This window comes from Macrobrachium rosenbergii, chromosome 12 (assembly GCF_040412425.1).
Source record: "Macrobrachium rosenbergii isolate ZJJX-2024 chromosome 12, ASM4041242v1, whole genome shotgun sequence".
Taxonomy (NCBI): Eukaryota; Metazoa; Arthropoda; class Malacostraca; order Decapoda; family Palaemonidae; genus Macrobrachium; species Macrobrachium rosenbergii.
The window spans coordinates 12205610-12232322 of NC_089752.1; the positions used below are offsets into that span (position 1 = coordinate 12205610).

At 35.4% G+C, this 26713-nt stretch overlaps 1 protein-coding gene across 19 annotated transcripts in view; it reads left to right on the forward strand.

Moving 5' to 3' along the window:
• Positions 1-26713, forward strand: part of LOC136844390 (uncharacterized) — a 663809-nt gene that overhangs the window by 606744 nt on the left and 30352 nt on the right. For 13 of the 19 annotated variants that reach the window (XM_067113486.1, XM_067113488.1, XM_067113487.1 and 10 more), the window contains 4 exons: positions 14217-15008; positions 22423-22751; positions 23536-23655; positions 25047-25246. In XM_067113486.1, coding sequence (XP_066969587.1) covers positions 22428-22751; positions 23536-23655; positions 25047-25246 — 644 coding nt within the window. In that variant the 5' untranslated portion in view covers positions 14217-15008; positions 22423-22427. Of the gene's footprint in view, positions 1-2718; positions 2871-14216; positions 15009-22422; positions 22752-23535; positions 23656-25046; positions 25247-26713 lie in introns of those variants that run through there. The other 6 variants (XM_067113501.1, XM_067113499.1, XM_067113503.1 and 3 more) reach the window with 2 other exon arrangements.

Here is a 26713-nt window from a genome sequence, read left to right on the forward strand (position 1 = left end):
CGTATCTTTGTGAAATCACTGACTTGCTTTATTATATTCTTGGTGATGAATGAGTGTTGAAATTGCGTTGTCGTTGCTAGAAGTCTGGTATTGTTAATGGAACTGAAACGAAGCTTGTTTGCGAAAGATCGCCATCAACATGCACTAGGATAAGTTTCGTAATATCCTCGAATTTGTGCAGAGGCCTACTGATTTTTTTGTTTTAACACATTGAATGCCAAGTTGCTTCGATTTTCGGCGTTGACAGATTTTTTTCCGTAAAGATGCTACTATAGCATTTTTAACTTAGCGTTAACTTGAATATTAGTTTAGGAGTGGATGCTTTCAGTTTTATCGGTGGTAATTTTTAAGATAAGAGAAAGAGGCAATATGTGCTATTGGCGTTGGTTTTGTAGACGCATTTAGCATTTTTTTCTGGTTACTTTGTTTACAACTGGGTATTAAGTGAAGGTTAGGCGTAAAAAAATGGCAAGTCATCGTTTCAGAAAAAGAATCAAGTCGTGTAAAGTGTGTACCAAGACCAGGAGAGTGGTGAAAGGTAGGTTTTGAGTGTTAGGGTACGAAAGGGTACGCCTTGGCTCTCGGAGGTTCTTTGCAAGTCTCCTCCGCAGTCGTCCTAGTCCTCTCAGGCTTCCTCCCTCCCATAGTCCCTACTCACGTTGGAAGGGGATGTGGTCCAGGGAGTACGAAGAGAGAGAAAAAGAGACACGTCGATGAGACCATGCTGGCAAGACCTGAGGATCATTTCACTCGGTGACACAAGCGCTTGCTCCAAAAGCGAAATCAAAGTAAATAACGATCACAAGGTAAAGCGATAACAATGTGTCTGTGTTAGAGGGAGAGAGAGAGATCCGATTGTTGAAGTTTATTTACTGTATACATTTAAGTGAAGGTCGCGCCTTGAACCTGTAATGCTTTTAATTTTTATATTTTTTATCTCAAAATGCTTCAGTTGTTTACAGCATATCAGTTTACAAGAGAACACCACGATAAAAAGTAATTTATTTTTCGCATGAATATAAATTACTCATGAACATAAGAAACCTTTGATTTCAGTGCTTATAAGAGGGAACCTGAACATGCAGGTGTGAGATTGAATCGGCCAGTCTTTGTCATGCGTGTGAGGTAATGCGTATATTAAAGTGATCTCTAAAATATCCCAGTCGAAAACTTCATAAATAAGCTACTGTAATTAACTTTAAGCCCTTTGGTTCTGGGTGAATACAGTGCGAGCCTTCATCGTATGATAGCTTTGTTAATGTCTTTGCTCAGTAATCCTTGTTTCATACCACTATTATGATTTTAAACATCGTTTTGGACAGCGGGTAAATATTTAAGCGTCATTTCTCTTTGTTAATTTCATTGGCTCTCCGAGATTTCCGCTTATCTATATTTTTTTTTTACTCGTCCGTGACTACAGTGTGTCGACTTGCATAGCAGCGGCTGTCCTGGGAAACAGTATTGTATTGAAAATGAAATTTAAAGCTAAGATGTGCAAACTCTGTTCTTTTCAGCGTAACGCACAGGAAAACTTAGTTGCTTGGTGTAGCCTCCACGAGTTTAATACCGAGGTTAATCGTGTTTGTTGCTCATTAGTAGTTATTGATTCACGTTAACAAGGATTGACATGATAGGCCAATATGGATTACTTTTAATCACAATGTCCTATGCCCCCCCCCCTCACACACACACATAGGCCATGTAGCTGTGAAGTCTACTGTAGGTCGCTTCCTTTTAACAAATTTGTCAGTGGTACTGATAATTACGTGAACAAAGGACGAATATGTGTACACCGTAGCTTTTGTAGTCATGACTTCACACCTAGTAAATGTGTCAGTGTCAGCGGGAATACACTCAACGGAAGCGACCTTAGCCGTGACAGTTTTAAAAACTTATTTATAGCGCAGCTGCTGGTTACACTCAGCAATTCAGAGAAAGTGTTTTTTCTTGATTGCAACCTAATTCCCCTTCATATGTCTTATTATCTTCACATTATTATGGAAGTAATGTAGACTTGAAGGCGTGAAAGGATCCATAGAATACAAAGTAAGCTTGAACGTGTTTGAGACTCCGCCCAGTACTGTGGGGTCAAGATTATACGTTTTGATCGAGTTTTGACCAAGTGACCTCATTGGGCATTGCTGGTGGCTCTGTAACACAGACACAGTTTTGTTGTGTGTTACCTCATGTTTATTCAAGAGTGTATGAATTGGGATTCTGTATTCCACATGCATCAGTCTGGACAATACCGAGTTTTTTTTAATGGTTATCGACGTCGAGTAAGATCATTGAATTTGCGCTCTTGACAATTATCTTAGAGAAGAGCACTTTTAGGAAAACAAACAACGCATTATTGAATGTGTTTTTCGGGAATGAATGATTGTTCTTTGAAATTAATTTATTAAGCTCTGTAGATTAAAACTTTGGCAAATGGAGCAGAATTGAGGTAGAAAGTGCCATAAACCGAGTTAAAAGGGTACAAAGGGAAACTTAAATCAAGAACGGACACACTCCTTGGTATTGTGTTTGTCAAGTAAATCTTTAACCAAGCAGAGGTACCTTCATCTTTAGATAAAACGTTATTGAGGTTCGAATGTGCATTTAAAATGGCCCAGAGGAATTGCTATGTCGATCTTGAGTTTGTTGTGTCAATTAATGGCTTATTGTTCATGCAGCGTAGGTACACGTGCGCATCACTTGACGGGGTTGGTTTTAATCACGAGAGAACACTGTGTGCTGGCTGGGTATGTTGTGTTGTTTAGACGTCACTGCAAGACACGCTGCTTGGTGAGCGCAGACAGTTTTTACTCATGAGGATAAGTTCGGAGTTTATCGGACATCCCTGTAATCCTGTGAGAGGCCCAGCAACTGTAAGCAGTGCATGCATAGTAAAATGGTTGTCATGTAGTGGAACCACCCCTGAGTTTAGAGCTGTTTGTTTGTGGCGTAATGTGCGGGCTTTCGGGTGCTCATGGAATGTGGGTGGTTAGGAGGGGAATATGAGATGACACGTACCTGACAGCATGATGTTGAGTTTCTTCTTCTGGTTTGTATACTAGTGTGTCGCCTTCCACATCTTATTACATACTACGTTATGAACAGAGTGCTCAGAATCTCGTTACATGACTCGATCTGTGTGTCTAAAGCCATGGGGATTGCTTCCATCCATGCCGTGGTCTGACAAACCTTTAATATTTTTTAAACATTTGCAAAAGAGCATCAGCATTCATGTGACATGGTCAGCGTAAAATATTCAGCGTGTCTCGTTGGAAACGTCGAAAGCTGTCAGTAGTGTTTGCTATATGTGGTTGACAGTAATGTCAGCAGTTGAGAAAGAAAATTTGTATAAAAATAGAATTATCGAAATAATTTACTCTACTGTAAGCTATTGATACGAAATTATGTGAACAAGGCAGATTTTTCCTTTTCGATTAGTTTAGAATATGGGGCGTTAAAGTATACCTAGGTACTAGTCTAGCCTTCCTCCATAAACCGGGACACTTAAGAATCTCATGAAATTTATTGTGTAATGTGACAATTGGTGCTAAAGTAGAATCTTATATCTACAGAAATAGAGATTCGGGGCAATGTTACGAGTTTCCAGGTCAAGATAATGTTAATATCTGTGCATGGAAGCCATACGTCACGGTTCGAAAAGAGCGATCGAACTCCTGGGGACGACGGTTGAAGTTGTGGACGCACTCGAGAAGAGGGGGAAGGATTGGTGGATGCAATAGGTCAGGAATTGGGAGACATTTGGCCAAGACTGTCGCCAGACTTCTAAGGAAGAATTTTGGTGAATTTGACGTAGTTTCCTGCCGTGGTCGCCGTTTGAGTCGTGTTCTGAATATTCCTGTTTTTATTGATTGGTTAGTTTATACTGCATAATGGCCCGTCGAAACCTTAAATAATTTTTTTTAAGTACAGTGTTTTTTGCCCAGTATGCTACCTGTAACTTTCCCGCACTGAGAGAGAGAGAGAGAGATTTACGATAAATCGAGAGAAAGGGAGAGTGTAGGAAGTCTGGGTTCGTTCATAGGTATCGATTCGACCCAGTGTAGGGAAGAGCAGCAACGGCAGTAGAGCAACACACGCAGATGTCTGACCGACTCCTGTGGCGTGGCGCTTAAGGGGGGAGGTACCAGACTGAAGGGGGAATGAGGCGACGCAAGAGAAAGAGAGCGCGCTACGTGTGACTACCTTGGCTGGCTCTCTCTCTCTCTCTCTCTCTCTCTCTCTCTCTCTCTCTCTACACGCACGTCTGCTGTGTGCTCGTGGTCGTCGGCGTGTCTTTGTTTCCGAGACAGCTCTCGTTGGGCCTCCCCTTTCTCGAGGAGGACCCGACGTACCTTTGCGAGGCAAGCGTTCTCCAGATGTGATAAGTCGACCCCTCACTGTCGTCTGCTGCTGCTGCTGCTTCAGCTACTACCGGGTACATGTTATGGTACGTAGGGGGTCATTCCTGTGTGTATAGGCAAGAGGTTATTCACCTCACACACCGTAGTCCTAAAATTTTAATCGATGCAAGGTCTTTGTCCTTGCTGCTCGACAATGGTGTTTGCGGGATTTCCACAGGTGTGATTTCTTTACAAAGGTTGGTTTGAGGAACGTCGACAACTTGACAGCTATTAGCATTCTCGTCCTGTTTTTATTGCATTCCACGCTTATGTAATATATAACTTTTACGAGAAAGAAGTGGCTGGCTGCCGTCGTTGCTTTGTGTTGGATGTTTTTGGGAGGTTATGCCTCCGAATACGGACTCATCTCTCGTCTGTTGCCCCCCCTCCGTTTTTTTCTGATCTTTAAATAAATTTTATATTGGTAGATAGAGACATTGCTTTTATTCATGAATCGTTTGTTTATTGACGCCACCTTATAATTTTAATGAATGTTCATTTAAAAGAGAAAGTAGTTTGTTTTGTATCAGCCATTACATTATAACTGCCAAGTATTCTGCATTTATTATAACAGTTATGATAGTCGCTTATCAAGAATTCTTTGAAAAAGAAACAGCGTCAAGAACTCAGCGTACGTTTTTCCCCTTTTCGGCTCTACCTATGATGCACAGTATAGTGGCCACGCTGGTTTATTGAAAGTATTCTGCCATCCAGGTAGCAAGGTATATTTCATTTTTATTATTTGAAATATATTTCAGTTCAGCAACAAAAATACATTTATATTTACACACATACATATATGTGTGTGTGTGTGTGTGTAATTTTAGTAACATATGCCACAGTTGGGTAGACTGCAGTGGGTGGCCATCAGAGTGAAAAAGACCATTGGGCAACAACCTCATTCCAGAAAACTTGCTGAGAACCAGAATCTTGAAGGGCATGCGTATTTTATATAGGTTACTTTGTACTTTTAGGATTATTATACCTTGAAAGAAGTACATTCATCGTTTAAACATGTTGTTTTTTAGGTTTTATATAAATATATGCAATCGTCAATTACTGCTTGAAAACTGTAAATCGACCAGAACCGGCTGTTACATTGTACTGGATTCTTGCCAAAAAAGTGAAGATAATTCAAAGCACGTGCAGTGCAACAAGGCATATTACGATGAAGACGTATTCGAAGGATAAAATTTTGGAAATTTAGCCTTAAATCCACTTCTCACTTACAGACGTAATGAAGTTTCAAAGACCAGGCTTTTACCATAGTTGAAAACCGGCGATATTCAAAATTTAAGGTAGGCAGTGACTATTTTACAATTCAGATTACCGTAAAAAGACTTGCGTGAAGTGGAGGTGGCGCCAAGCCCCTCTTAAGATGACAATAGTGTCCGTTAAAATGGCGTTTTTGTTGAGAGACGGAGAAAAAAAGACTAATTTCTGTATTATTTTCCGTGCTAAGGATGTGCCTCTTGGCCTCTTGTTTTTCTAGATTTTTTCCACCAAGAATAGATGTGGTGATGTTTGAATTGAAGATGTATACGTATGCTCTTGGCTGTACGTTTTACTTACATGTTGATATAATTTCTATTGTCGGATAAATCATTTATCCCAAGAGTTCGGTCCCCCTGTGAATGTCTTTAGGCAAATGTTTAAGTCAGTCCTTGGTTTGAAAGTAGAAAAGACATTTGGCCGATGAAACTTGTTGGAATCTATCCCGCTGCTACCAATTCATTGGTTAAAAACGCGGCGAATTTGCCTCATTTTATCGTTTGAATTGACTACAGATATTATTTGATTTTGATATATCAGTTCATTTCAACTTGATTGGATTAAAATCTGTTAAATGATTAGAAAGCCGAATGCCCACTGAGTATTTGCAGGTACGTACTCCGCCATCTAGGGACTTGAGGGGAAAGCTGCACGTGTTCTCTCCCACATGTGTATTGCAGTCACTTTCATGTTAGGGTACGCTGAGTGCAACACTAGCAATATTGCGTGTTGGGGGCGAAATAACTTGGGTCGTATTCGGGAGACGAGTTGTTGTCGAGTACATGCTGGATTTATTTGTTAGCTGTTTGCTGGTATAGGTAGTAACATAGTCATTTAAGACAGATTTGTGTCTGACCATAGGTTCAAAAATTCTAGGTCATGAGTAGGCCTATGAAAATCCTCATCTCACGTAAAGTTTTATTAATGTCAAAATGGTTTTTGTTATTTCTTGACACCTTACAGCGTCTTAAGAGGATATTGCCTTTTATATATTTTTTAAATTTTAAAATCAACTTTGAGATGTGTACGTGTTATGGCTTTGGTTGTATAAATCAGCATGCACTTAGTTTTGCAAGTATTCAGAAATAAATTGATGTTAATATAATCTTTCAGTTTTCAAAATTGTAGCGATTTGTTGAAGCCGTATTGACTTTTATTAATGTTATTAAAATTGAAAATGCCTCGTTCTCCTGTATAATTTACTTTTTATGCATATGCTTTGTCATTTGGATTCATCTGTATAAAATAAATGGCTGCCACTGTCCGGTATAGAGTTGCCCTCAGTTGTTCGTCGGTCTTCGACTCTTAAGACAGTTAAACAAGCGATAAGACGGCTGTTCAGATTAAATATAGGCCTATGTTGAATATAATCACACTGACACGTGATTTTTATATCTCTCATCACCACTAAGTAAATTACGTACTGTTTGTAAATCATGACCGGTTTCTGGATTTATTCCAAGCCATTATCGAAAGACAAATTCATACCGGTCAGGATTTTGAACTTTAATTTTCTAATGTTGAGATATATATATATATATATATATATATATATATATATATATATATATATATATATATATATATATATATATATATATATATATATATATATTTATTTTGTATGGTCATTTATGCTGTGATTCATGTCAGTATAGCAATACATGTGCTGAAATATAATTGATTTCCAAACCATATTCAGCCTGTCTATCATTTGATTTGCCTTTTATTTTTTAATTTTTTTTTATTTTTTTTTAGTTTATAAATTCTAGCTCAGGAGAACATATCAGCTCGTATACCTTGATTTTCTGTAGATATCCTGGTGAAGTTTAGAAATAGGCAAGTACTTTGTTTTTATTGATTCATGTCTAGTCAGTGCAATTATTCATGAGCATTAAATTATAGCTGTTAGATTTTTAAAAATCTGGATGACTTAGAATTGTCATATAAATTAGTGCTTAATGTCGTTATAAATACTTCAGTAAATGCTAGGGTCCTTGTTTTGATTGCTACTCGAGGTCAGGTATCACAACAAAGTGTCTTCTGGATTACGCCGTATCTGAGCTGAGCATGTCAAGTGCAATTTTGCTGAACTTTTTGAACTTGATTAGAATTATTATCTACGCAGTTCTTGGTTGTGAAATAAGCGGGTGAAACTATGAAATCTAACGCTGTATATAATTTTTAGTACTATAGTTTATTTTGAACGTATAAAGGCATACAGACATGTGAGCGAAATGGTGGCAATTTGGGGTTTTTACAAAATTGAAGGGATTCAGCTTAAGCCAAATTGAGTGCCGCTCCTTGCTTGGTAGAGCATGGAAATTTATGTTGGTTTATTTTTTTCCTGAAGTTTCTAGTGCTGGATGTTAGTTTTTCCTTAAGGAAAAACTACTTTTCCCTCTTTTGGTAAGAAAAAAAGTGGACCTGGTATTTTCACAAACTTGATATACAACTCTAGATCTTTTATTTTGGTGCTCGTTGACGTACGCGCATCTGTTGTGACTTTAGATGAATGACTGAACCTTGCCTTGAGCACAACCATGTCTACGAAGCTTCCATGGTTCATCTAGGAAAAGAACTGTTGGCTTCTTGCCTAGATATGCAAAAATCGCTTAAGATTGGTGATAACCAGTAGTACCGTAAAATCCAAAATATAGTTTCATTGCCCTCTCTTCCTTTCTCCTCCTCTCTTATGGGAACAGATATGTCATCAATGATATGGTCTTTCATAGGCGATGTTCACTATAATTTTGAGCTTTGTTATGGTACAGGTCTCCATATTTTCTCTCATTTGGCCCGTCGCCTCCGCGACAAGAAGTCATACGACTAGACTAGACAGATGATTAATTCAGTACGTCATCCAGGGTGCTCCTCTTTAGGATAGAGCTCTGTTGCATCGATGTTACAATATGCTGGTTGTTTATTTTTAACTAAAGGGCATACGTATAGAGATCCTGACGTCAGTGACTGATCAATGAAATTAAATTTTTTGATAGTCTTGTATCCCTCACTTGCCACCGTCTGGTTGATTTCATTTTTACCGGAAAAACTTGAACATTTTGAGTTGTTTCCTATTCATTTAGCATTGGATATACATTTCTAGATAATACTTGTCAGTCTCGATAACACGTTATTGATTTTTCCCATGGAAGTCTTGGTGTTGCAGTAGTACTTGAGTGCATATTAGTTTTTGTATTTAGTGTAATTATTATTTGTCAAAAACCTTAGGTAGTCATTTGACTGTTTTACAGTTTACGCCCGTGTTGTATTAAGACCAAACATTATACAACAAAATATAAGAGAAAATGGAAAGAAAGAATAGCAGTCGTTTTACTTATCGATGGTAGTGAGCTAATAACTAGTACCTGGTTTATAATACTTTTCCTGTGAACGGGGCCTATCCCCACCGTATGATTTGTTAAGCTGGAGACAGGAAATCTAAGTGCCGAACTTCATCAGTAGCCAAAGTAGGCTATATATATTGTAGGTGTATTTTCTTTAAAGCAAGCACCTCCCTCCCGGCCGAGCTGGTATTAAAAATATTCAATTGTACATTAATTAGTTTTCCTGTCAGAGATGGTTAAGGATTCTTAAAAGTATATTGTTTGTAGTGTTTACTCTTTGCTGTATATAATTACAAAAGCAAAATTCAGAGTAGGGCATGTCCGTTAATGAATTTCGTCTTGCAGTGGACGATATAATTTTATATATATCATGGACCCTGCTAAAGTAGCTGTCAGAGAAGCAGAAAGAAAGAATATAAAATGAAAGGATGCGGAATTTCCTTTGAAAAGTAAACAAAATGGTGTTGCATATCGGTACTTTAAGTGTTATGATTTTTTTCACCTAAAAGATTTTTTTTTTTCACAAAATTTATTTTTTTTTGTATCAACATTATTCTATGTAACTTGGTTTATGACTAGCCCTTTTGTGGTTCAGCATACACTCGGGAACCACCCTCAATTGTTTTATCTGTCTCACCCCTAGGAAATTTTTGTGATTTCAGTAACGTTGCCTGTTAAGGTGAGATGATTTCGTTTGTTGATAAACTTATTTAGTATGTGTAATATAAGAATGGTCGGAGACAGCTAGCGATTTAGGGCCACCTGTGGTTATGGTCAACTTTATTGAAACAACCGTAGGAACGGTGCCCTTGTCGTACTTGTACAGTTGAAGGATAATTACCATTCATTTATTTACTATAATTTCGATTTCCTCTGTTGGTGTTTTTCAAGTTGCAGGTATTTGGAAATTGATTCAGGGTTTTTCTACCTATGACTTTAATACTTAATGCTGTATTTATTTTGTCTAGGCTGCTTGACTTTTTTTTTTTCTGCCTTGTGCTGGCTACTTTCGATCCCTATCTTCATCTTACCCGCCCCTGGTGTTAGTTGTGGATAGGAAGAAGCAGTTGGCTAATGGCAATCGAATTATGATTAATTTTTTTATATGTATACCAAGCATTTTTTGTGAGGTTCACTTTTGATCATTAGAAATAGTTGCCAACCAACATTTGGGAGATTTTCCTTAACTTTATACTTCTGCTAGTGTATATTTTTTATACAAGAGAAAGGATCTTGCGTTAAAAGAAGCAGTGTATTTATATATAGTTTTTATTGGGGGGGGAGAGTGGGAGCGGACCTCATTTGGTATATACAGTTTAAATTGTTTTACTCTACGAAAGGATGCTCTGTTTTATATTATTGAACAGAAATTATGTTAATTTGTTTTAGTTCGTGTTACGGGAAATGCCCGATAGGGAGGATTTTATTTATGGTGAATATAATGTATTTATATTCTCTGGACAGTGCCTTAGAAGTTCACAGTAGGCCGATGGTACTACGTGGGCACGTACTAATTTTTGCTTGTTTACAGTTTGTAAGATTGATTTCCTATGTGAGGTGTCTGTACTTTTGTTTTCTTGACGTGTCTAACACTAAGTTGCTTTTTGCTGCCTTGTCATCCGTTCTAGATTTCGTAATGTACTATTTATGTGAATGTAGGTTTGATTGTATTTTTGTTTTCCCTCTCGGTATCTTTTTTTTTTTTAATTCCCAAGTAATAGATCGAAGAACTAAAGAATTGCATAAGCCTGTCTAAACCGAATATTCTAGTACATAGCAAAAAGCAGTAACATAAGGGGGTCAAAATTTAACGTGAAAATGTGTAGGGGAAATCTTTCAAATCTTATAAAAAAGAAATAGGATACCGTTTGTTGAATTGCAGTAGTATTACGTCGCGTCGAATCTAAGTTTGTTCAGACCGTGGCCCACACACTGTCCAAAGTGAGAAATCTTACGTTCGCCAGAACAGCAAGGTGGCTCCGATGAACAGTGTAATCCATGTGTCCCTTGTCCTACTTGAGTGAGACTGGTGTTTGTGCGTGCAGGTGTAATGCCTTGAGAAGTTGGCAAGTATTTTTTTTTCACTTTTCACTTGTTGTTAAAGATGATTAAGAATGATGCAACGACGTATTTTTAGGAAGACGTAAAATGGGTTGTCCCAGATTTTATTAATAAAGGAACTTATAACAGAAATGATTACAGATATGGGAAAACTTAACCCGATTTCAGTTTGACCAGTAATTATAAGAAAAATACCTTGGACATGAAAACAGCTTTGTCCGCGTGTTAGTTCACGTGTTTGTTTTGCCATTAAGTCACGTAATGAAAGTAAAGGAAATTTGTAGGTGAAGTATTGGTTGAAGTGGGAACATGATTCCACTTAACATGATGACAAGACAACTGAAGGTCCTTTGCGCCCGATATAGCTTTCCTAAAGTTCCAGAGTAACTAATATAGTAGGCAGGTAATATCAAGGTCACAGACCTTACTAATAGCGAAGGCGTTACCTCAAGGTTGCTTCTCATTGATGCTTCATGTAGCTGTTATCAACACCTAATCGGTTCACGTGTCAGGATAACGGGAGTTATGTTGGGCTTTGTGACAAGTGTTCATGTAATACTCGTTTAGTAGGAAGATGACGTTTCTTTCTCTGTTGTGGTTAGTGTGTTTTATAGTTGTTGAGGGAAATTCTTATTTAAATTTATACAAAGAAATCTTAAATTCTTGGGAGAATTACTACGATGTCTAGATGACAGTTGTAGTTATATCGACGACGAAAGACTTCGGGTACGATCAGGGATTCGGTAGTGAAGTTACGTGGTAGCACATTCCACAAAAACAGGTTGGGACTCGCGTATCTTACTGGCGAAAAAGATTTTAGCGGTAACGGAAAATGGAGCTGGCGAGCGCTAAACAGGAACTATTAAGGGGTTGTAAAGTAACTGTGAATTGGGTAATTTCATAAGTACGGTATATTACAAAGGTAGGAATTACAAAACGATATTATCTGCTGCATTATCACACAAGAATGAATATAGATATACATACATATATATATATATATATATATATATATATATATATATATATATATATATATATATATATATATATATATAATGTATATCTATATTCATTCTTGTATAATAATCAAACAAAATAAGAATATATATATATATATATATATATATATATATATATATATATATATATATATATATATATATATATATATATATATATATATATATATGTGTGTGTGTGTGTATGTGTATGTGTGTGTGTGTGTGTGTATATATATATATATATATATATATATATATATATATATATATATATATATATATATATATATATATATATCTTGTGATAATGCAGCAGCTAATGTCTAGTTTTGTAATTAACCAACAAAGATTAAGGACATCATGAAAATGACATCTCTTGAAATAACAATATCAAATCTTGACACAGAGAAAATAACCAGTCATTTTTAAATGAAATAACTATAATAAGGAATGTATATAAATTATATGTATATGTATATTGTATATATATTTAAATACATTACTTATAATTATTTCATTTAAAAATGTGACTGGTTATTTTCTGTGTCAAGATTTGATATGGTTATTTCAAGAGATGTCATTTGCATGATGTCCTTAATCTTTGTTGGTTATGTTATCAGTGTAAAAGTCCTTTACTCTATTTGTGTTTGCTGTATGGTGAAATAGGAATTACTTGATGCATGTAGTATTTAGTAACCAACGTCTTAAATTAGCCACAAATGTGTAAAATCCACAGATAGTGTAAACACTACTACTGAAAGTCTAAACACAACAAATTATGTCAAATATCTCTACTCGCCTGATAGATATATGAAGTAGGCTGCAAAGGGTCAGTTTACAATATAGAATATTAAAACAGAAAAACATCAGTCTCTTATGACTAATTATCTGCTGGATGTGACTAATATATTCTACTTAACATACAAAGCTGCATATGACACAGTAGTAAAGCCTAATTATGTCAAAATATTTTGCACAAGTTATGTATTGGATTGGGCTTTAATCATGTTTGAAATCTTTGATTGTTGCAGTATGTATAAATAATGATGTAATATCTCGAGTTGTAGTATGCATAAATAATAAGTACTGTCTCGAGTTAGGAAAGCCACTACAGTTATGGAGGGGGCCATCAAAACACTACTCGCAAGCCTTTCCAATATTTTCAACTAAGGACAGGTGCTTATTGCTTTGTGTTTTATCAAATTGGTGTTTATTGCCAGTTATATCACAATAAATTGTCTAAGGAAAATAACAGCAAAATTACAACCAATTATTATTAGATTGAAAATGTTCGATGTCTAACCACTGACTGCTAAGCTAGGCTGGTAAGTTTTGGCCAGGTCACTATAATTTCCGCTCATCGTGGTTTTGTGCTATGGAGGTGTTAGTGTGCTATAGCAGGGCAATTGTGCAAAGATAACTAATATATAACCCTCAGAAGGCTGGCATTCACATTAATTTGATGAATAGTATGACCAGTTTTACTGCTATCAGTAAAAGGATCATATTTGAGTAGTACAGTACTATATTTTTCTAAAATTAAAGAGTAAATGTTACAAAGTCCCTGTCTTCGATACTATATTGAAATTATTTTAATTTTGTTTAGTAGTGCAGTATATACTGTATAGATAGTCAGACATGCAGGGTTTTAATGTTTTGTAGAATAATGGAGTAAAGTTAAGATGCTTATTAATCCATAGTACTAAGGTGTAATTTTATGCATGCTGAAAGACATACTAGGTTATATTTAAGTACGGTCGGTCAGCTAATAAGTTTAATGAGGCTACTGGTAGCTAGCCAGATGATTTCAAGTGATTATTTGGTGGACTTGCCTTCCAGTAGAGTTGTATCCTTAGTAAAAAATATTTCTTCAGTAATAGCTAAATTGTATTTTTATTTAAGTAAAGGGCTTCTTTAGTTTTGGAGCATTTTCTTTCATATAGGGAGTAAAATACCCTTGTACAGTGTTCTTATTTTTAGTAGTTATCTTAAGTTTAATGTAAAGAGCTACGAAGTGGTTATTTGGAATTCTGTATTCTCTAATACTGTACTGTTATACCGTTTTGTAATTTTGATGTTTTATAGCATAAGCTTTCTCAGACCCATGTACTGATTAGAAAATTCTGTAATTACAGGCAAGATGTGTGGAGGCGGTGTGGTGAGCGCTCGAGGTCCCCGCCCCCCTCAGCAGCTGCCGCCACACCCTTTGTGCCACCGTCGTCGTCGCCGTCGCCCCCAGTAACCCTCCTTACCGCCATGACCATTGCCTGATTCCCTTTTCTCCCACACACACCCCACAGTCACTTATTCCTTAGCTGGCTTTCCTCTCCCTCCACTAGCTTGTATAACTTGGCAGCCTTATTTATCTTTGAAAGGATACTTTGTTAATAAAAAGTAGTTTGTAATTGGTTTCAGCATTGCAGTAGTATACACTTTTTGTTCATGCTGATAATCAGCTACAACATTCAAATAAAGTTTGAGTGCTATATCCATATATTTGACCACTTAATCTCTTGGTTGGATTTCACTGAGAGTTGTGCTACTTCAGATATTGTACAACTTCCTTGTGTCATTCACTCCTGAGATATTCAACATAGAACCTTTTTTTTTTTTTTTGTAGTTACCGAACGACCACTTCTCGTCTAGAGCCTGCGTAAAAGGGCTCTAGATTGAGAACTTCTCACAGTAATTCATAATGCCTCAGCTCTAAGAAATCAAGGGGTAATTTTTCTTTTTCTTTTTATTTTTTTGTAATAGGTTACAGTGTTACTTAACATTTTCAGTGTATCAGTAACAATTTTGATTCTTTGCCAGCTTTAGTTGAGTTTCCTTTCCCTCACATCCTGTAATTATTACCGTACTTTAATATATTTCTCGATAACGACATGAAAACGACTGAAATTCTTCAAGCAACTGAAGTGGCCAAGGTTAGTTGAGGTTGGGTTTAGTTATTTACATTAGTTATTTTTAGTGTCACTGAAATATTGTTGAAATTTGGTAGGGTTTGGTAAAATGGTGTAGTTACAGTAATGATAGTTAATCCCATCAGCATGAAAATATAGTTTAACCAGAGTAACCAGAGCACTGGGTAAATAATCTTAACTATTATTTGTCTGGCGTGAAGAGTGTTTTGTTTAAAACCCTAAAATAGTACAGTTGAATACCATATGTTGTAAATGTCAACTTGATGACAAAAACTATAATTGATGAGTTGAAAATATAAAAGGCAAATAAATTTCATAGGGGGAATTGGGTTCTTAATTTTTTTTTTAACTTGGGTGGAAGTAGGACAATCCTTGTAAGTGTCCTGTTAGTAATGTTGCTGTATACACACAACTTGCAGTGATTTGAACAAGTGTGTTAGTAAACCTGTTATCAGCATAATTATACAGTCGACCCCCCCTGGTATTCACAGGGGTTAGGGACCACAACCACCCGCAGTATGCTGAAATCCGTGAGAAGTTGGTACCCCCCTCAAAAATGCTTATAACTGCCTATTTTTATAGTTCAAACACCAAATATACCTTAAACTAAAATGCTTATAAGTGCATATTTTAATAGTTCAGACACCAAACATACAGTAGAACGGTCCTCTAGTGCTAATTAGTTCAGAAGAAGCGTCGAGATTCATTAGTCAATTCTGAGTTAAATTTCTCCCATAAGAAATAACTGAAAATGGATTAATCAATTCACTGACCACCAGTCATTACCCCAACCTTACCTTTTTATACAAAACATTACCCAAATTACAATTAAATAAGATCAGAGTTGAATAACTTACCATATGAGAAGCACTTTTTACATTTTTAAATGCATACTGTATCAAAAAACTTGGCCTACGACCAATGCGGCCGTATTACCAATGATAGACCGAGCGCCATAGGCTAGGCTAGGTAGCCTGTAGGCACTACCAGAATGTACTGTAACGAATTTTACCACGAAAACTGTTGTTAATAATGATAACATTGAAAAACAAGCCTGATTATCACATTAGATTAATAATACAGTATTTATAAGCCGAATTACTGTATGTCTGTTATCATAAAATTAAGAAAAATTTCATAAATTACGTCGGAACTCGGTAGCTTGTGGCAGATGTGAACAAACCACAGCGCCACCCTGGTGGTGTATCGCGGTACTAATTACACAAACATTCAGTATTTATGGTAAATTTCATACAGAGTCTACTGGAATAGTGTACAAAATCACTGTAAAACATCTTTCAGTAAATATTATGATTCCCTAACACATTGGGACCCATGATTGGATGAAAATTCGGTGCAGAAAGCCAAAAAAATTATATATACCTGTACAAGGTGTACTTCTCCAAACAACAGCAGCAGCATCAATAGATAGGGGAACATTGCGAATTCACAAGTGGAGTTAAGTACTGTCCCTAAATATTTAAATATGCATTGACAGAAATACTAAATTTTAAATGCAATCAAAAGTGATAAAATATTCTCTTGCGTACTTTTGTGTGTGTTAATCATACTTAGAATCAACTAAGCTTGTAATAAAAACAGTACAGTAAATCGAGCAAAACAAAATGAAAAAATTGTAATGTACATACGTATATACGCACTCATTCGCATGCGTAGTGAACTTCTTGGAGTTTTAGCTTCATATTTTCATGTTTATGATACAGTAATTCTTATTTCTTTCAGTAATTCATATTTCTTTAAAGAATATGTACATACTTCATTAAAGGATATAAGAGAGAGAGAAGGTGAACTGAGGTGTGTTTACATTGGTAAAACGAATCGGGAGACAGCTGTTTTGTGATTTTGAGGGATTTTACTTTAACACAAAGTATGTCAGTTTACCTTACCTTTGTATACCCATTTTACTTTTACGTACAAGGTTAAATATGATAATTCAATTAATACATTTTCATTTATGAACTAAAAAATTATTTTTCTAATTTCGTTAGTAGGCTCAATCAGCTGATTCTGAGAATGTAAACATTACAGTTTTTTATACATACTGTATTACGATGATAATAGATCAGTGTAATAGTCTAAATAGCATCCGTAAGTGAAATAACATTTTATTGATATTTGGCTGTTTACATTAATATTATTTGAAAATTAGTAAATCACTGTAACATGTACAGTACACACGTATGCACGTACTCATTCGTGTGTGTCGTGAACCTCTTGGAGTTTTAGTTTCATATTTTTATGTTTATGATACAGTAATTCATATTTCATTAAAGGATATGTAGAGTACTGAGAGAGAGAGAGAGAACTGAGGCATGTTTACATCGGTAAAATGAATCAGGAAACAGCTATTTTGTGATTTTGAGGGATTTTACTTAATTTTATATAAAGTATTTTAGTTTATCTTTGTATACCTGCTCTACTTTTATGTACATTAAAAATAATTCCATTAATATATTCGTTTCTTTTAGCAACTAAAAATGTATTTTCCTAATTCTTTCGGTAGTAGGCTCAATCAGCTGATTCTGAGAACGTAAACATTACAAATGTTGGAACAATCAGTTTTTTATACATATGATGATAATAGATCAGTATAAATTTGTATAATACAATATACATGGATTCTGTAAGTGACATAACATTTTATTGACATTTTGCTGTTTTTAATATTATTTGAAAATTAGCAAATCGTTGTAACGTACATAAGTATGCACGCACTTATTCGTATGCATCGTGAACTTCTTGTAGTTTTAGTTTTGTATTTCAATGTTTATGATACAGTAATTCATTAAACTGTATGTACAGTACAGAGAAGAGAGAGAGAGAGTTTTTATTGTCAACATCCAGAGAGCAAACACTGATAGATATCCCCCATCTTAAGAATTTTGGTGTTAATGTCGCATTTAGTAACAATAAAACAATGAAACGTGTACTTATCAAGAACTCTACTAACATTACTAAAGGATGTGTATATAGAATTCCATATAAGTCTTGTGACAACTTTTATATTGGCCAAATGGTTAAAATACTGGAAAAGAGAATAGAACAGCATAAATGTGTGAGATATGCACAGGGGAACAGTGGTATTTTTGTAAATTTAGTGAGAACAATTACGCTATCAACTGGGAAGGGGCAAAAAGGATTGTGTATTCTAATAACACACTGGAAAGGAATACCATTGAATCTAGCTTTATAAAAGAAAGTTACAGTCATAATATGATGTGCGATAAATGAATCGTGCTAAAGTGATTATAATTACTGTATATATATGTGTGTGTGTGTGTATATATATATATATATATATATATATATATATATATATATATATATATATATATATACAGGTATTCCCTACTTCTGATGGGGTTAGGTTCCAAAAAACCCATCGTTTGTCTAAAAAATCGTAACTCGAATATGGCCTAGCCTACACTAGGGTAATCAGTACCATCTTTACATATATGGTAGTCTAGCCTACATTACACAGTATACTTTATACATGTATGGTATAGTAATTATTAGTGTCAGCTAATTCTGTAGGTTCCATGCAGATTGACATGATAAGTCAGTATAAAGAGAAATTGAATAACAAACAAGGCCTAGCCTGCACTTTGGTATTTCATACACGGTAGCCTAGCCTACATTATACTGTATTCTATTTTCACATAACACCGTATTATACAAACATCAAAATAACGAATGTGCATCTTTTCCTTGGATCTTTAAAAGTTATGCTTTACCTGTATCCAATTGTATATATTCTCATATTGCTTTTGCATTATAAATTGCATCAAATGTTTGGTTTAATTGATCACGTGTTTATTTCACATGAGTTAACTCAGTTCAGAGCACATTTCTTGCTTCTAGTTATTAGCGTAAATGAATCTCTAGATACTTTATTTATATGGAACAAGAATATTTCGTTATACAAAGTGTTTATAAGTTTTAAATATAACTTAAATATGTCTCTTTGTGAAAATTAATTCAGCTATTTTTCGTTAATAGATGACGTTGGCTGGCATGTTTGTTTTGTAAAAAAAAAATTAAAGATTCCGTTCACTATTTTCTTGATTTCATCATCATACTACGAGCCAGATTTATCTTTTATCAGCATGAAAACAGCAGTAATGTGTGTTCTTTCATGCAGTAGTTTTGATTAAAATACTTTCCAATTTTATTTGTGGTCGAGTTTCATCCATGTTGCCAATCCATGTTAAACATTGTTTTTTCAGCTTCAGCTACAACTTGCAGCTTGAATTTACTGTAGCAGTATTTTTCCTTGCCGATCTTTTCTCCAATGGATAAATTTTAGTGTAAAAATATATCCAGACTTAACGCTCATTTTTAACATAACTACAGTAATTGTTAAACCGTACGATGATTGAAATACAAGCAAAACAGTTGTTATCCGATTCAGTTATTAGCAAAACAATAGTTTCTCGTTCGGTTGTTTATGGCTGTACGCATTTTTGCAAGAGGATAAGGTTACTAACAATACTTTTATCATTCTCTTACTTTTTTAGCTAGAAGAGGGAATAAAGAGATGGAGGAAAAGAAGTTGGTCTCTCTTGCTTCCTGATTGTACGCTGTTGCCTGTGTCCGCTCAAAATTTTAAAATATTTTCTAAATATTGTCATTTGATATTAATTGGTTAACTCCATCGTAAACTTGAATTATCGTGAACTCGTGCATTGTCTGTATTACAAAACGCACCAAAATTGCAAACTAACACTGACCTATTTTTAACTTCTGACACAACGAAAGCAAGTGAGGTCGGCTCATTGAATTAATGTACCTATTCCAGCCTCTCGGGCAACATATCGCATTAATTGTACGCCGCCTGATTGTACGTTGTTGCCTGCACCAGTCGCCATAAAATTTAAAAATACATATTTTCAAAATATTGTCGTATCGATATTAATTGCTAACCCCATCGTTAAAAGCGAATTATCGTAAGTTGAATTATCGTAACTCGAGCACTACCTGTATATATACAGTATTTATATATATATATAATTATACATTGGTATCTTGGTTAACAAACAGGCCTGTTCATGAACTGTTCTTCAGGCCGTGAACACACACACATCCCCCAAAAGGGCCCATTGAAAGTGCCCCAATTTTTATTAGTGGAGGATGGAGCATCTTCATTGCAAAAATTGAATAAAAGTTGAATTGATAATAATGATAATTTTAATAAAACTGTTGTTATACTGTATCTTTTCATATTGCATGTATTATTGTATTACAGAATATGAACAGAGTGATCACATGCCGTTTGCATTCTGGTTTTGTTTACATTCTTAAAATCATCAGCTGATTGTGTTTAGTTGCCGAATCAAAATTAATTCAGAGAGATGTTTCTTTTGTAAATTATCAAATTTGGGTTTAAAAATTGCAACTACTTTATTTATAAATGCACTAATTAAATGAAGTACATATGTGATTTTGTCAGCTTCAGGCATTCCTTTTGCCTTCAAATCATTTTGGAGTCTGCACATTGTTTCTTTAGCCACTGTTATAATAATACCTGCTACTTGAAGTTAGTGACATACCTTCTTCATTGCATGACAGATGAATAAAAATGTATTTGATTTTTATTCATGGAATTATATTGAAAATAAGCAAGTTTTTAACAAGACAACTGTAATGCAACTTGTAGTAAATGTGTGTTATTTTTGGCAACTAACACTGGCAAACAGCTGTTTATTAATATAAACTGCAGGACAGTAAAAGCAGTAGCATAATTTTTAGAGATAAAAGTAGCGTAAATTAATAAACAGTAACAATAACTCAAGGGATGCTGGTAAGCGAGTGTGTGCCAACTAAGATCGCCTGATTTGAAAACACAATTCGGCACGTGATCTGGAGGCGAAAACCCTCTAATCGATATTTCCAGTTCGCACCGAAATATCTGAAAGTATGATATACCATGGTCCGTATCTCAGTACACAACTGTATTTGTATGTATATAAGGTTATTTTAAGGCCGTGCGTATAGAAGACGGAATAGTACAAGATACACTGGGGTGGGTTTCCCTTGGTAGAACAGGTATAGGCCAAAGAAGACATGTTTGAGGACAATGAGGCGGGAAGCAGGAGATGAGTGTTGAAGAGATCTTGAGGAGTTAGCCAAGGACAGAATGCGGTGGCGTGAGTCAAGGAGGCCCAGTGCATCTTCATGGGTGCCACAGGAAATGATTGATTGATAGATTGATTCTTTGTCCCAGAAAACATAAAAAAAAAAATGGAAAAAAAGTGTGGAGGTTTGAACAGATTATTTTATTTACATTATTTTAAATGGGAAAAATTTATTCAATTTGAACTTTTCGGGTCACGAAGTGTGTCTTCGAACGAATTAAGTTTGTGAACCAAGGTATAACTGTACTATATATATCTATCAATCTATATATATCAGATTTCCTCATACCTCAGTTCATGGACTTAATCCATTCCAGCAGGCTGTCTGTGAACTAGTTTGTTCTCAAACCAAGCAAATTTTTCCTTTAGGAAATAATGGGAATTATATTAGTCTGTTCAAGAGGTACAAAAATACAAGAAGTAAAAGCATTTAAACTGAAATTTAACAAGCCTAGTATACATGAACTATAAAAAAAAAATTGAAAAGGTAAGTTACACCAAAAATATAAGAAAGTAAATGCAAGTCTGTTCTCATGTTGACTGTAATTGGGAGAGTTGATGGCATACAGTATATGGTAGATGATGAGAAATATAAGAGAAACTGGCACATTAGAATTTGTGTCACTTGTAAGACATGTGGCTTGCTAATGATAGCAGGCTCTCAACCATTCTGGGAATACTGCTTAGTCTGCAAGACTGACAAATGTTTAGACCCTTCATACTTTCTGTTGAAGTTACCTTTACTTTCCACGCTTGAATCTTGGCCTTGTAATTGTGTCCTTTGAAAGGATGATTTTTTTGTGCTAATGTGAAGAATTAAAGGAAAATGAATATAGTTTATGGTAAAGGTATTGCATGTGGAATACAATATGTATTTAATCATTCCAACTTGAGAAACATAGTTGAAAGTTGATAACTTTTTTATAATGGGACACAATGAAATGAAGCCACCTATACTTGAAGTTAACTTTAGAGACTATGCACATGGACAGCCCTCATTATTTACACATTCTTGCCATTTATGTTCCAATACTCTTACAGAAGTAAAATACACTGTATGTTAGGATCTCTTATCAGAATAGCAGTGCTTGAAAAAAGTTTTAAACAAATTTGCATTTGTTGAAAGTCTGGTCTTGCAGTTCCAATACTGTTGTCTTCTCGGTTGCTTTTTCAGTTGTATCCATGAATAAATTCTAATGACAAATCTTGAAGCAGCTACCAGTAATATTGCGTGATCTCATTCAAATGTGTTTCTTTTACAGTTGTTATGAAGCTTGTGCGCTGTGAGTGGGCACCATCATTGGTGGTGGAGTGGTTGTGTGGGGAACTGGAGGAGCGAGGAATCCCTGGCCCTACATATGCACACACGCTACTCTCCCTTCTCCACCACCACTATTGTCCCCATCCTGCTCCTCCAACACCCATTTCTACCACCTGCTCTTCCAATACTTCTGGTCGCTACCATCATCCGCTCTCTCGCCGACACCTTGATGACTTCGACTTACGCGACCTGGACCTGGATGACCTGCTAGGTCACACTCCACACCCAGACGCCGATCTTCCAGAAATTACCTCCTTTACTGCACAGCAGGTAAATGTGGAATACATTTTCATATGTATAATGAATAATAAATAATATTGGAAATGTAATTCTTGATGTTTTAAGCTTATGTTACAGGTATAAAAAAAAGAACTGCTCTTGAAGTGCCTTTTCTTTGGTCAATTTTCTAATTTAGTGTTTATAATCTGTGTAAATGATAACCAGAAATACTTATTTTAACCTGAATGGAACATCAGTGCGAGAATAACGAAATTTTGGATATTACAACTTTTGAATTACACTGAAATAGTGACAGTTCTGAAGTAGAATTTTGAGAACTTTTGTTTGACCAACTTAGATTTGGTTGTTTATGTTCCTTCCCCTATCTTCTGTGGAATTTCTCAGCAGTTCAGTTAAAATTTAACTTGAGAGATGCAATACGCAATCCTGAGGAAATTACATAAAATTGGATATTGTACTTAACATACAATATTTAGTGTCAGTGTTGGGAATAAATGTAAAATCATAAGTTTTTTTCACTCTCAAAGCTTAAATTTACATTGTCGGTACAGTTAACTCCTGATATTGCTTTCTTGCACATTGCAATTTTGCTAGTGTTTTATGTTGATCGTACACTTAATGAATGACGACTATGCATAGAGAGGGTGGAATTAGTGTTTGGTGATTTCATATATTCTCGAGAAATTTATCCACAAATGAGTTCTGGAAGTCAGCTGTTTGGGTGTATAGTAGTTTTATGTGTAAACAATGTGATGAATAGGATTTTAGTAGGGCTTATATAGCAAATGTAAATAAAGGTTCTCATGCCTTGTAGCGTGGTGGAAGTCGCCGTGCTCGTAAACGTTATAAGGTTCGCCAAAAACAGCGTGTGCTAACCTCGGAGCAACTGCAGAAGGTGGCAGCCATCCAGTGCCTCATGTCTGCTTCTGATGAGGTAAAATTGTTGGTGAACCAAACCCCACCATTTTCTTATAACCTATTGATTTTATGAGCAGTAGGGTATAAGAAAAAACTGTGGGTAAATTCACTTTGTATATGTAAGGCTTTTTCATAGGTTCAGGTATTATGTGCTAGCCTTCATATTTCATGGGCTAAAATAAAAGGTAGCTGATTTTAATGAATAGACAAATTAGAGGTTGAAAGTTTGTGTTTTTAGATTTTTTGCAGAGGATGATTTTAACAGGAGGAAGAAGTTTTTTGTCTTTTTTCAAATTCCCTGAGATCAGTCCTATGAAACAGTAGGTTTTATATAAGTTTTGAATGGTAGGTGGTGCTCATATGTTCATCTGCAGGTAAATCCTGCTGGTACGAAAGTCTTAATTCCTTATTAAGTAACAAGACCCTTTATAACTGTAGGTTGAACATTGGTAGGTTGCTATTTTCTTTATGTGACATCCTAGTGGGTTATTTTTTTCCTTACCTCTAATTCAACCTCTAATTCAAGTGTCCTTTATTAAAACCTTTTCTTGGGTTTTCCATCCAGTTTTTGTTTTGCTGTAGCAAGCAGGAATGAAATTAAAAGGTGGCTTGAATTCATAAGTGGTTCAAATCTTTACCTTTCATGATTTTCTCAACCTTCCCACTGGTTGCAATTGTGACACTGTATTGATCCCCCAAATTTGGTTACCTCATACTGTTTGCCTTGTGTGACACTGTAGAGGTTCTTAGCAGCATCCCTTTGGCCTTATCTACATTGTATGCCTTGTGCTTCTCATCTAATACATTTGGTTATTTCTTAGCTGTCAGACTTCTGAAACTTGTTCCATTTTCAGTGTTCATGTAATAGCAATCCTTTGAGATAAACAGTGTGACTCAGTGATCTAATTCAGCTACTCTGTAACAGTGACAAACCTCAATTAAAATTGTTGTCCTTCCTAAGGTATTGCCTCATTATCAGTTACGTTTGCTTATAGCCAAACTGAAGAAATAAACAGTATTGCACAATTGGGAACTTGTTACAGCAGTAAGGAGTAGATGCTTTATTTATATGGAAAAAAACATTGAGATGTGTGTAAAACCAACATAATTTTTTATTTAATGTCGAGAGTGTGTATACTTCAGATCTCCATGGGAACTTTGGTATTGATGTAGTACATAGAAAAAATTACTTTTCATTGGCAGTCAGACTTTTGAGATTCTTACATAAAGCTACAGTGGTAAAGTTTGTCATTAGTATTACCCATTTTGATTTCATCTTTTATTACAAAATCTGGGGTATATGGTAAAGTCAAGTCATTATAAATTTTGTCTAGTATGGCTTTGTTTAGAATTTGTCCTGAATCTTGCATGTAAAGTGTATGGTAATTAGTGTATATTGCTTTGCAGCGTTATGACTTAGAGAGGCTGGTGGAAGAACTTTGTACACGTCTGAAAACAGCTGCCGAGAACAAGCACCATAATGTGGCTAATAGTAATGCTGCATGTGGCAATAAAGAAAAAGTGAACGACCTTGTAGACTCCCAAGAAAGCTGCAACGAATCAGAGGAGTATGCATCTTCATCTACACCAGAGGAACAGGCTGAAAAGTAAGGGACATTCAGTGCTATTTATGATTAGGTTTGATACATATGCAAGTACTAGTGTAAGGATTTGTGAAAAAGAGTCCAGTTGTAGATTTGTTACTCAAATTTTTTCATAACTAAAGTGCAGTCCTTCAGGGTCTGGAAATGGACCTTGTAGTTTTGTTTAACTACATGTGACAGTAATAATACTGAGATAATATCGAAAGGCTAATGGAGGTGTTCTGCTAGTATATTTGTTTTAGTTATGCTACGTAGCCATTTAGGATTTTATTGAACCTTTTCTAAGCATGAAAATTACCATAAAAAAAATAGGAGTTCATTGTTATGGAGTGACAGGACAAAAGCTAGGCCAATGCACCATTTATCACAGATCTATATCCAATATTTGTGAGGCTTGGTGTTTTGGCTCCATTAGGAAGTGTGTAGTAATGGGAATATTGTGAAACTAAAAATTTACTTAATACTGTGAAAGTTTAACAAATATCTGTGGCGCATTATTGATGGTTGTCAATAAATCCATAATGAGAGGTGCAGAATATCTAGATTTTTTTATTCTTTCCTCCTCTTTTCATTATCCCACATATGCATTTTCTGTCTTCCCATCCTCCCTCCCTCCCTCCCAATATTCACAGTTCCCTTACTCTTCACTCACCTACAAGTCTTTTTACCACTAGATTGTGCAACATAATCACAATCTAATACCACCCCCTCCCCAAACCCTACAGTCGCACCATTGTAACTCTCTCTCACTGCACTTACCACTAACATATCCCCTAACTACTCCTAGGCAACCCTTACATACACAACCCAACAAGAACACACCTCTTGGCAATGCTGGCAATGCTGCAAGACTTCTTCAGAAGGGCAATGGCATCCATAAACAACTAGGCCCCCATTCTTTTTATTTGCAAAAATTTTAATGATTATGCAAGAGTGGGATTATACAAATCTGTAATTCAGAAGATGGTTGTTAAATCAAAGATTGTTTTGCACGCATGTTATTTGGTTGTTAAATCAAAGATTGTTTTGCATGCATGTTACTTACTTGCTCAGTCAAAATAACAAAAGCTGGAGTCTGCCTGGTTATTCAGACAAAAAAAAAAAAAAATGTTGACTGTCTAGAGGGAGAGATTATCTTGTAATTTAGAAACAAATACTGTATGTCAAATATTATAACGAGCAAATGGTAACATACACATTTATGGCAATTCATTTATATGTACAGCAATCAGATTTAAACATCATCTTACTACCAGTTATAAAGTTTTAAAATGCTATAATTTAAAGTCTAAACTTTATTGTTAAATAGTATTAAAGACATATCCTTTGTACCATCCCTGTTAGAGCTAAATAAATTAGCTCAGTGGCCTGGTTGAACTATATAATAATAAACTTAAGCAACAGCAAATTTCAAGTTTTGAAAATACGGGCAGTCCCCAGTTATCAGCGGGGATTTTGTTCTGACAGTGT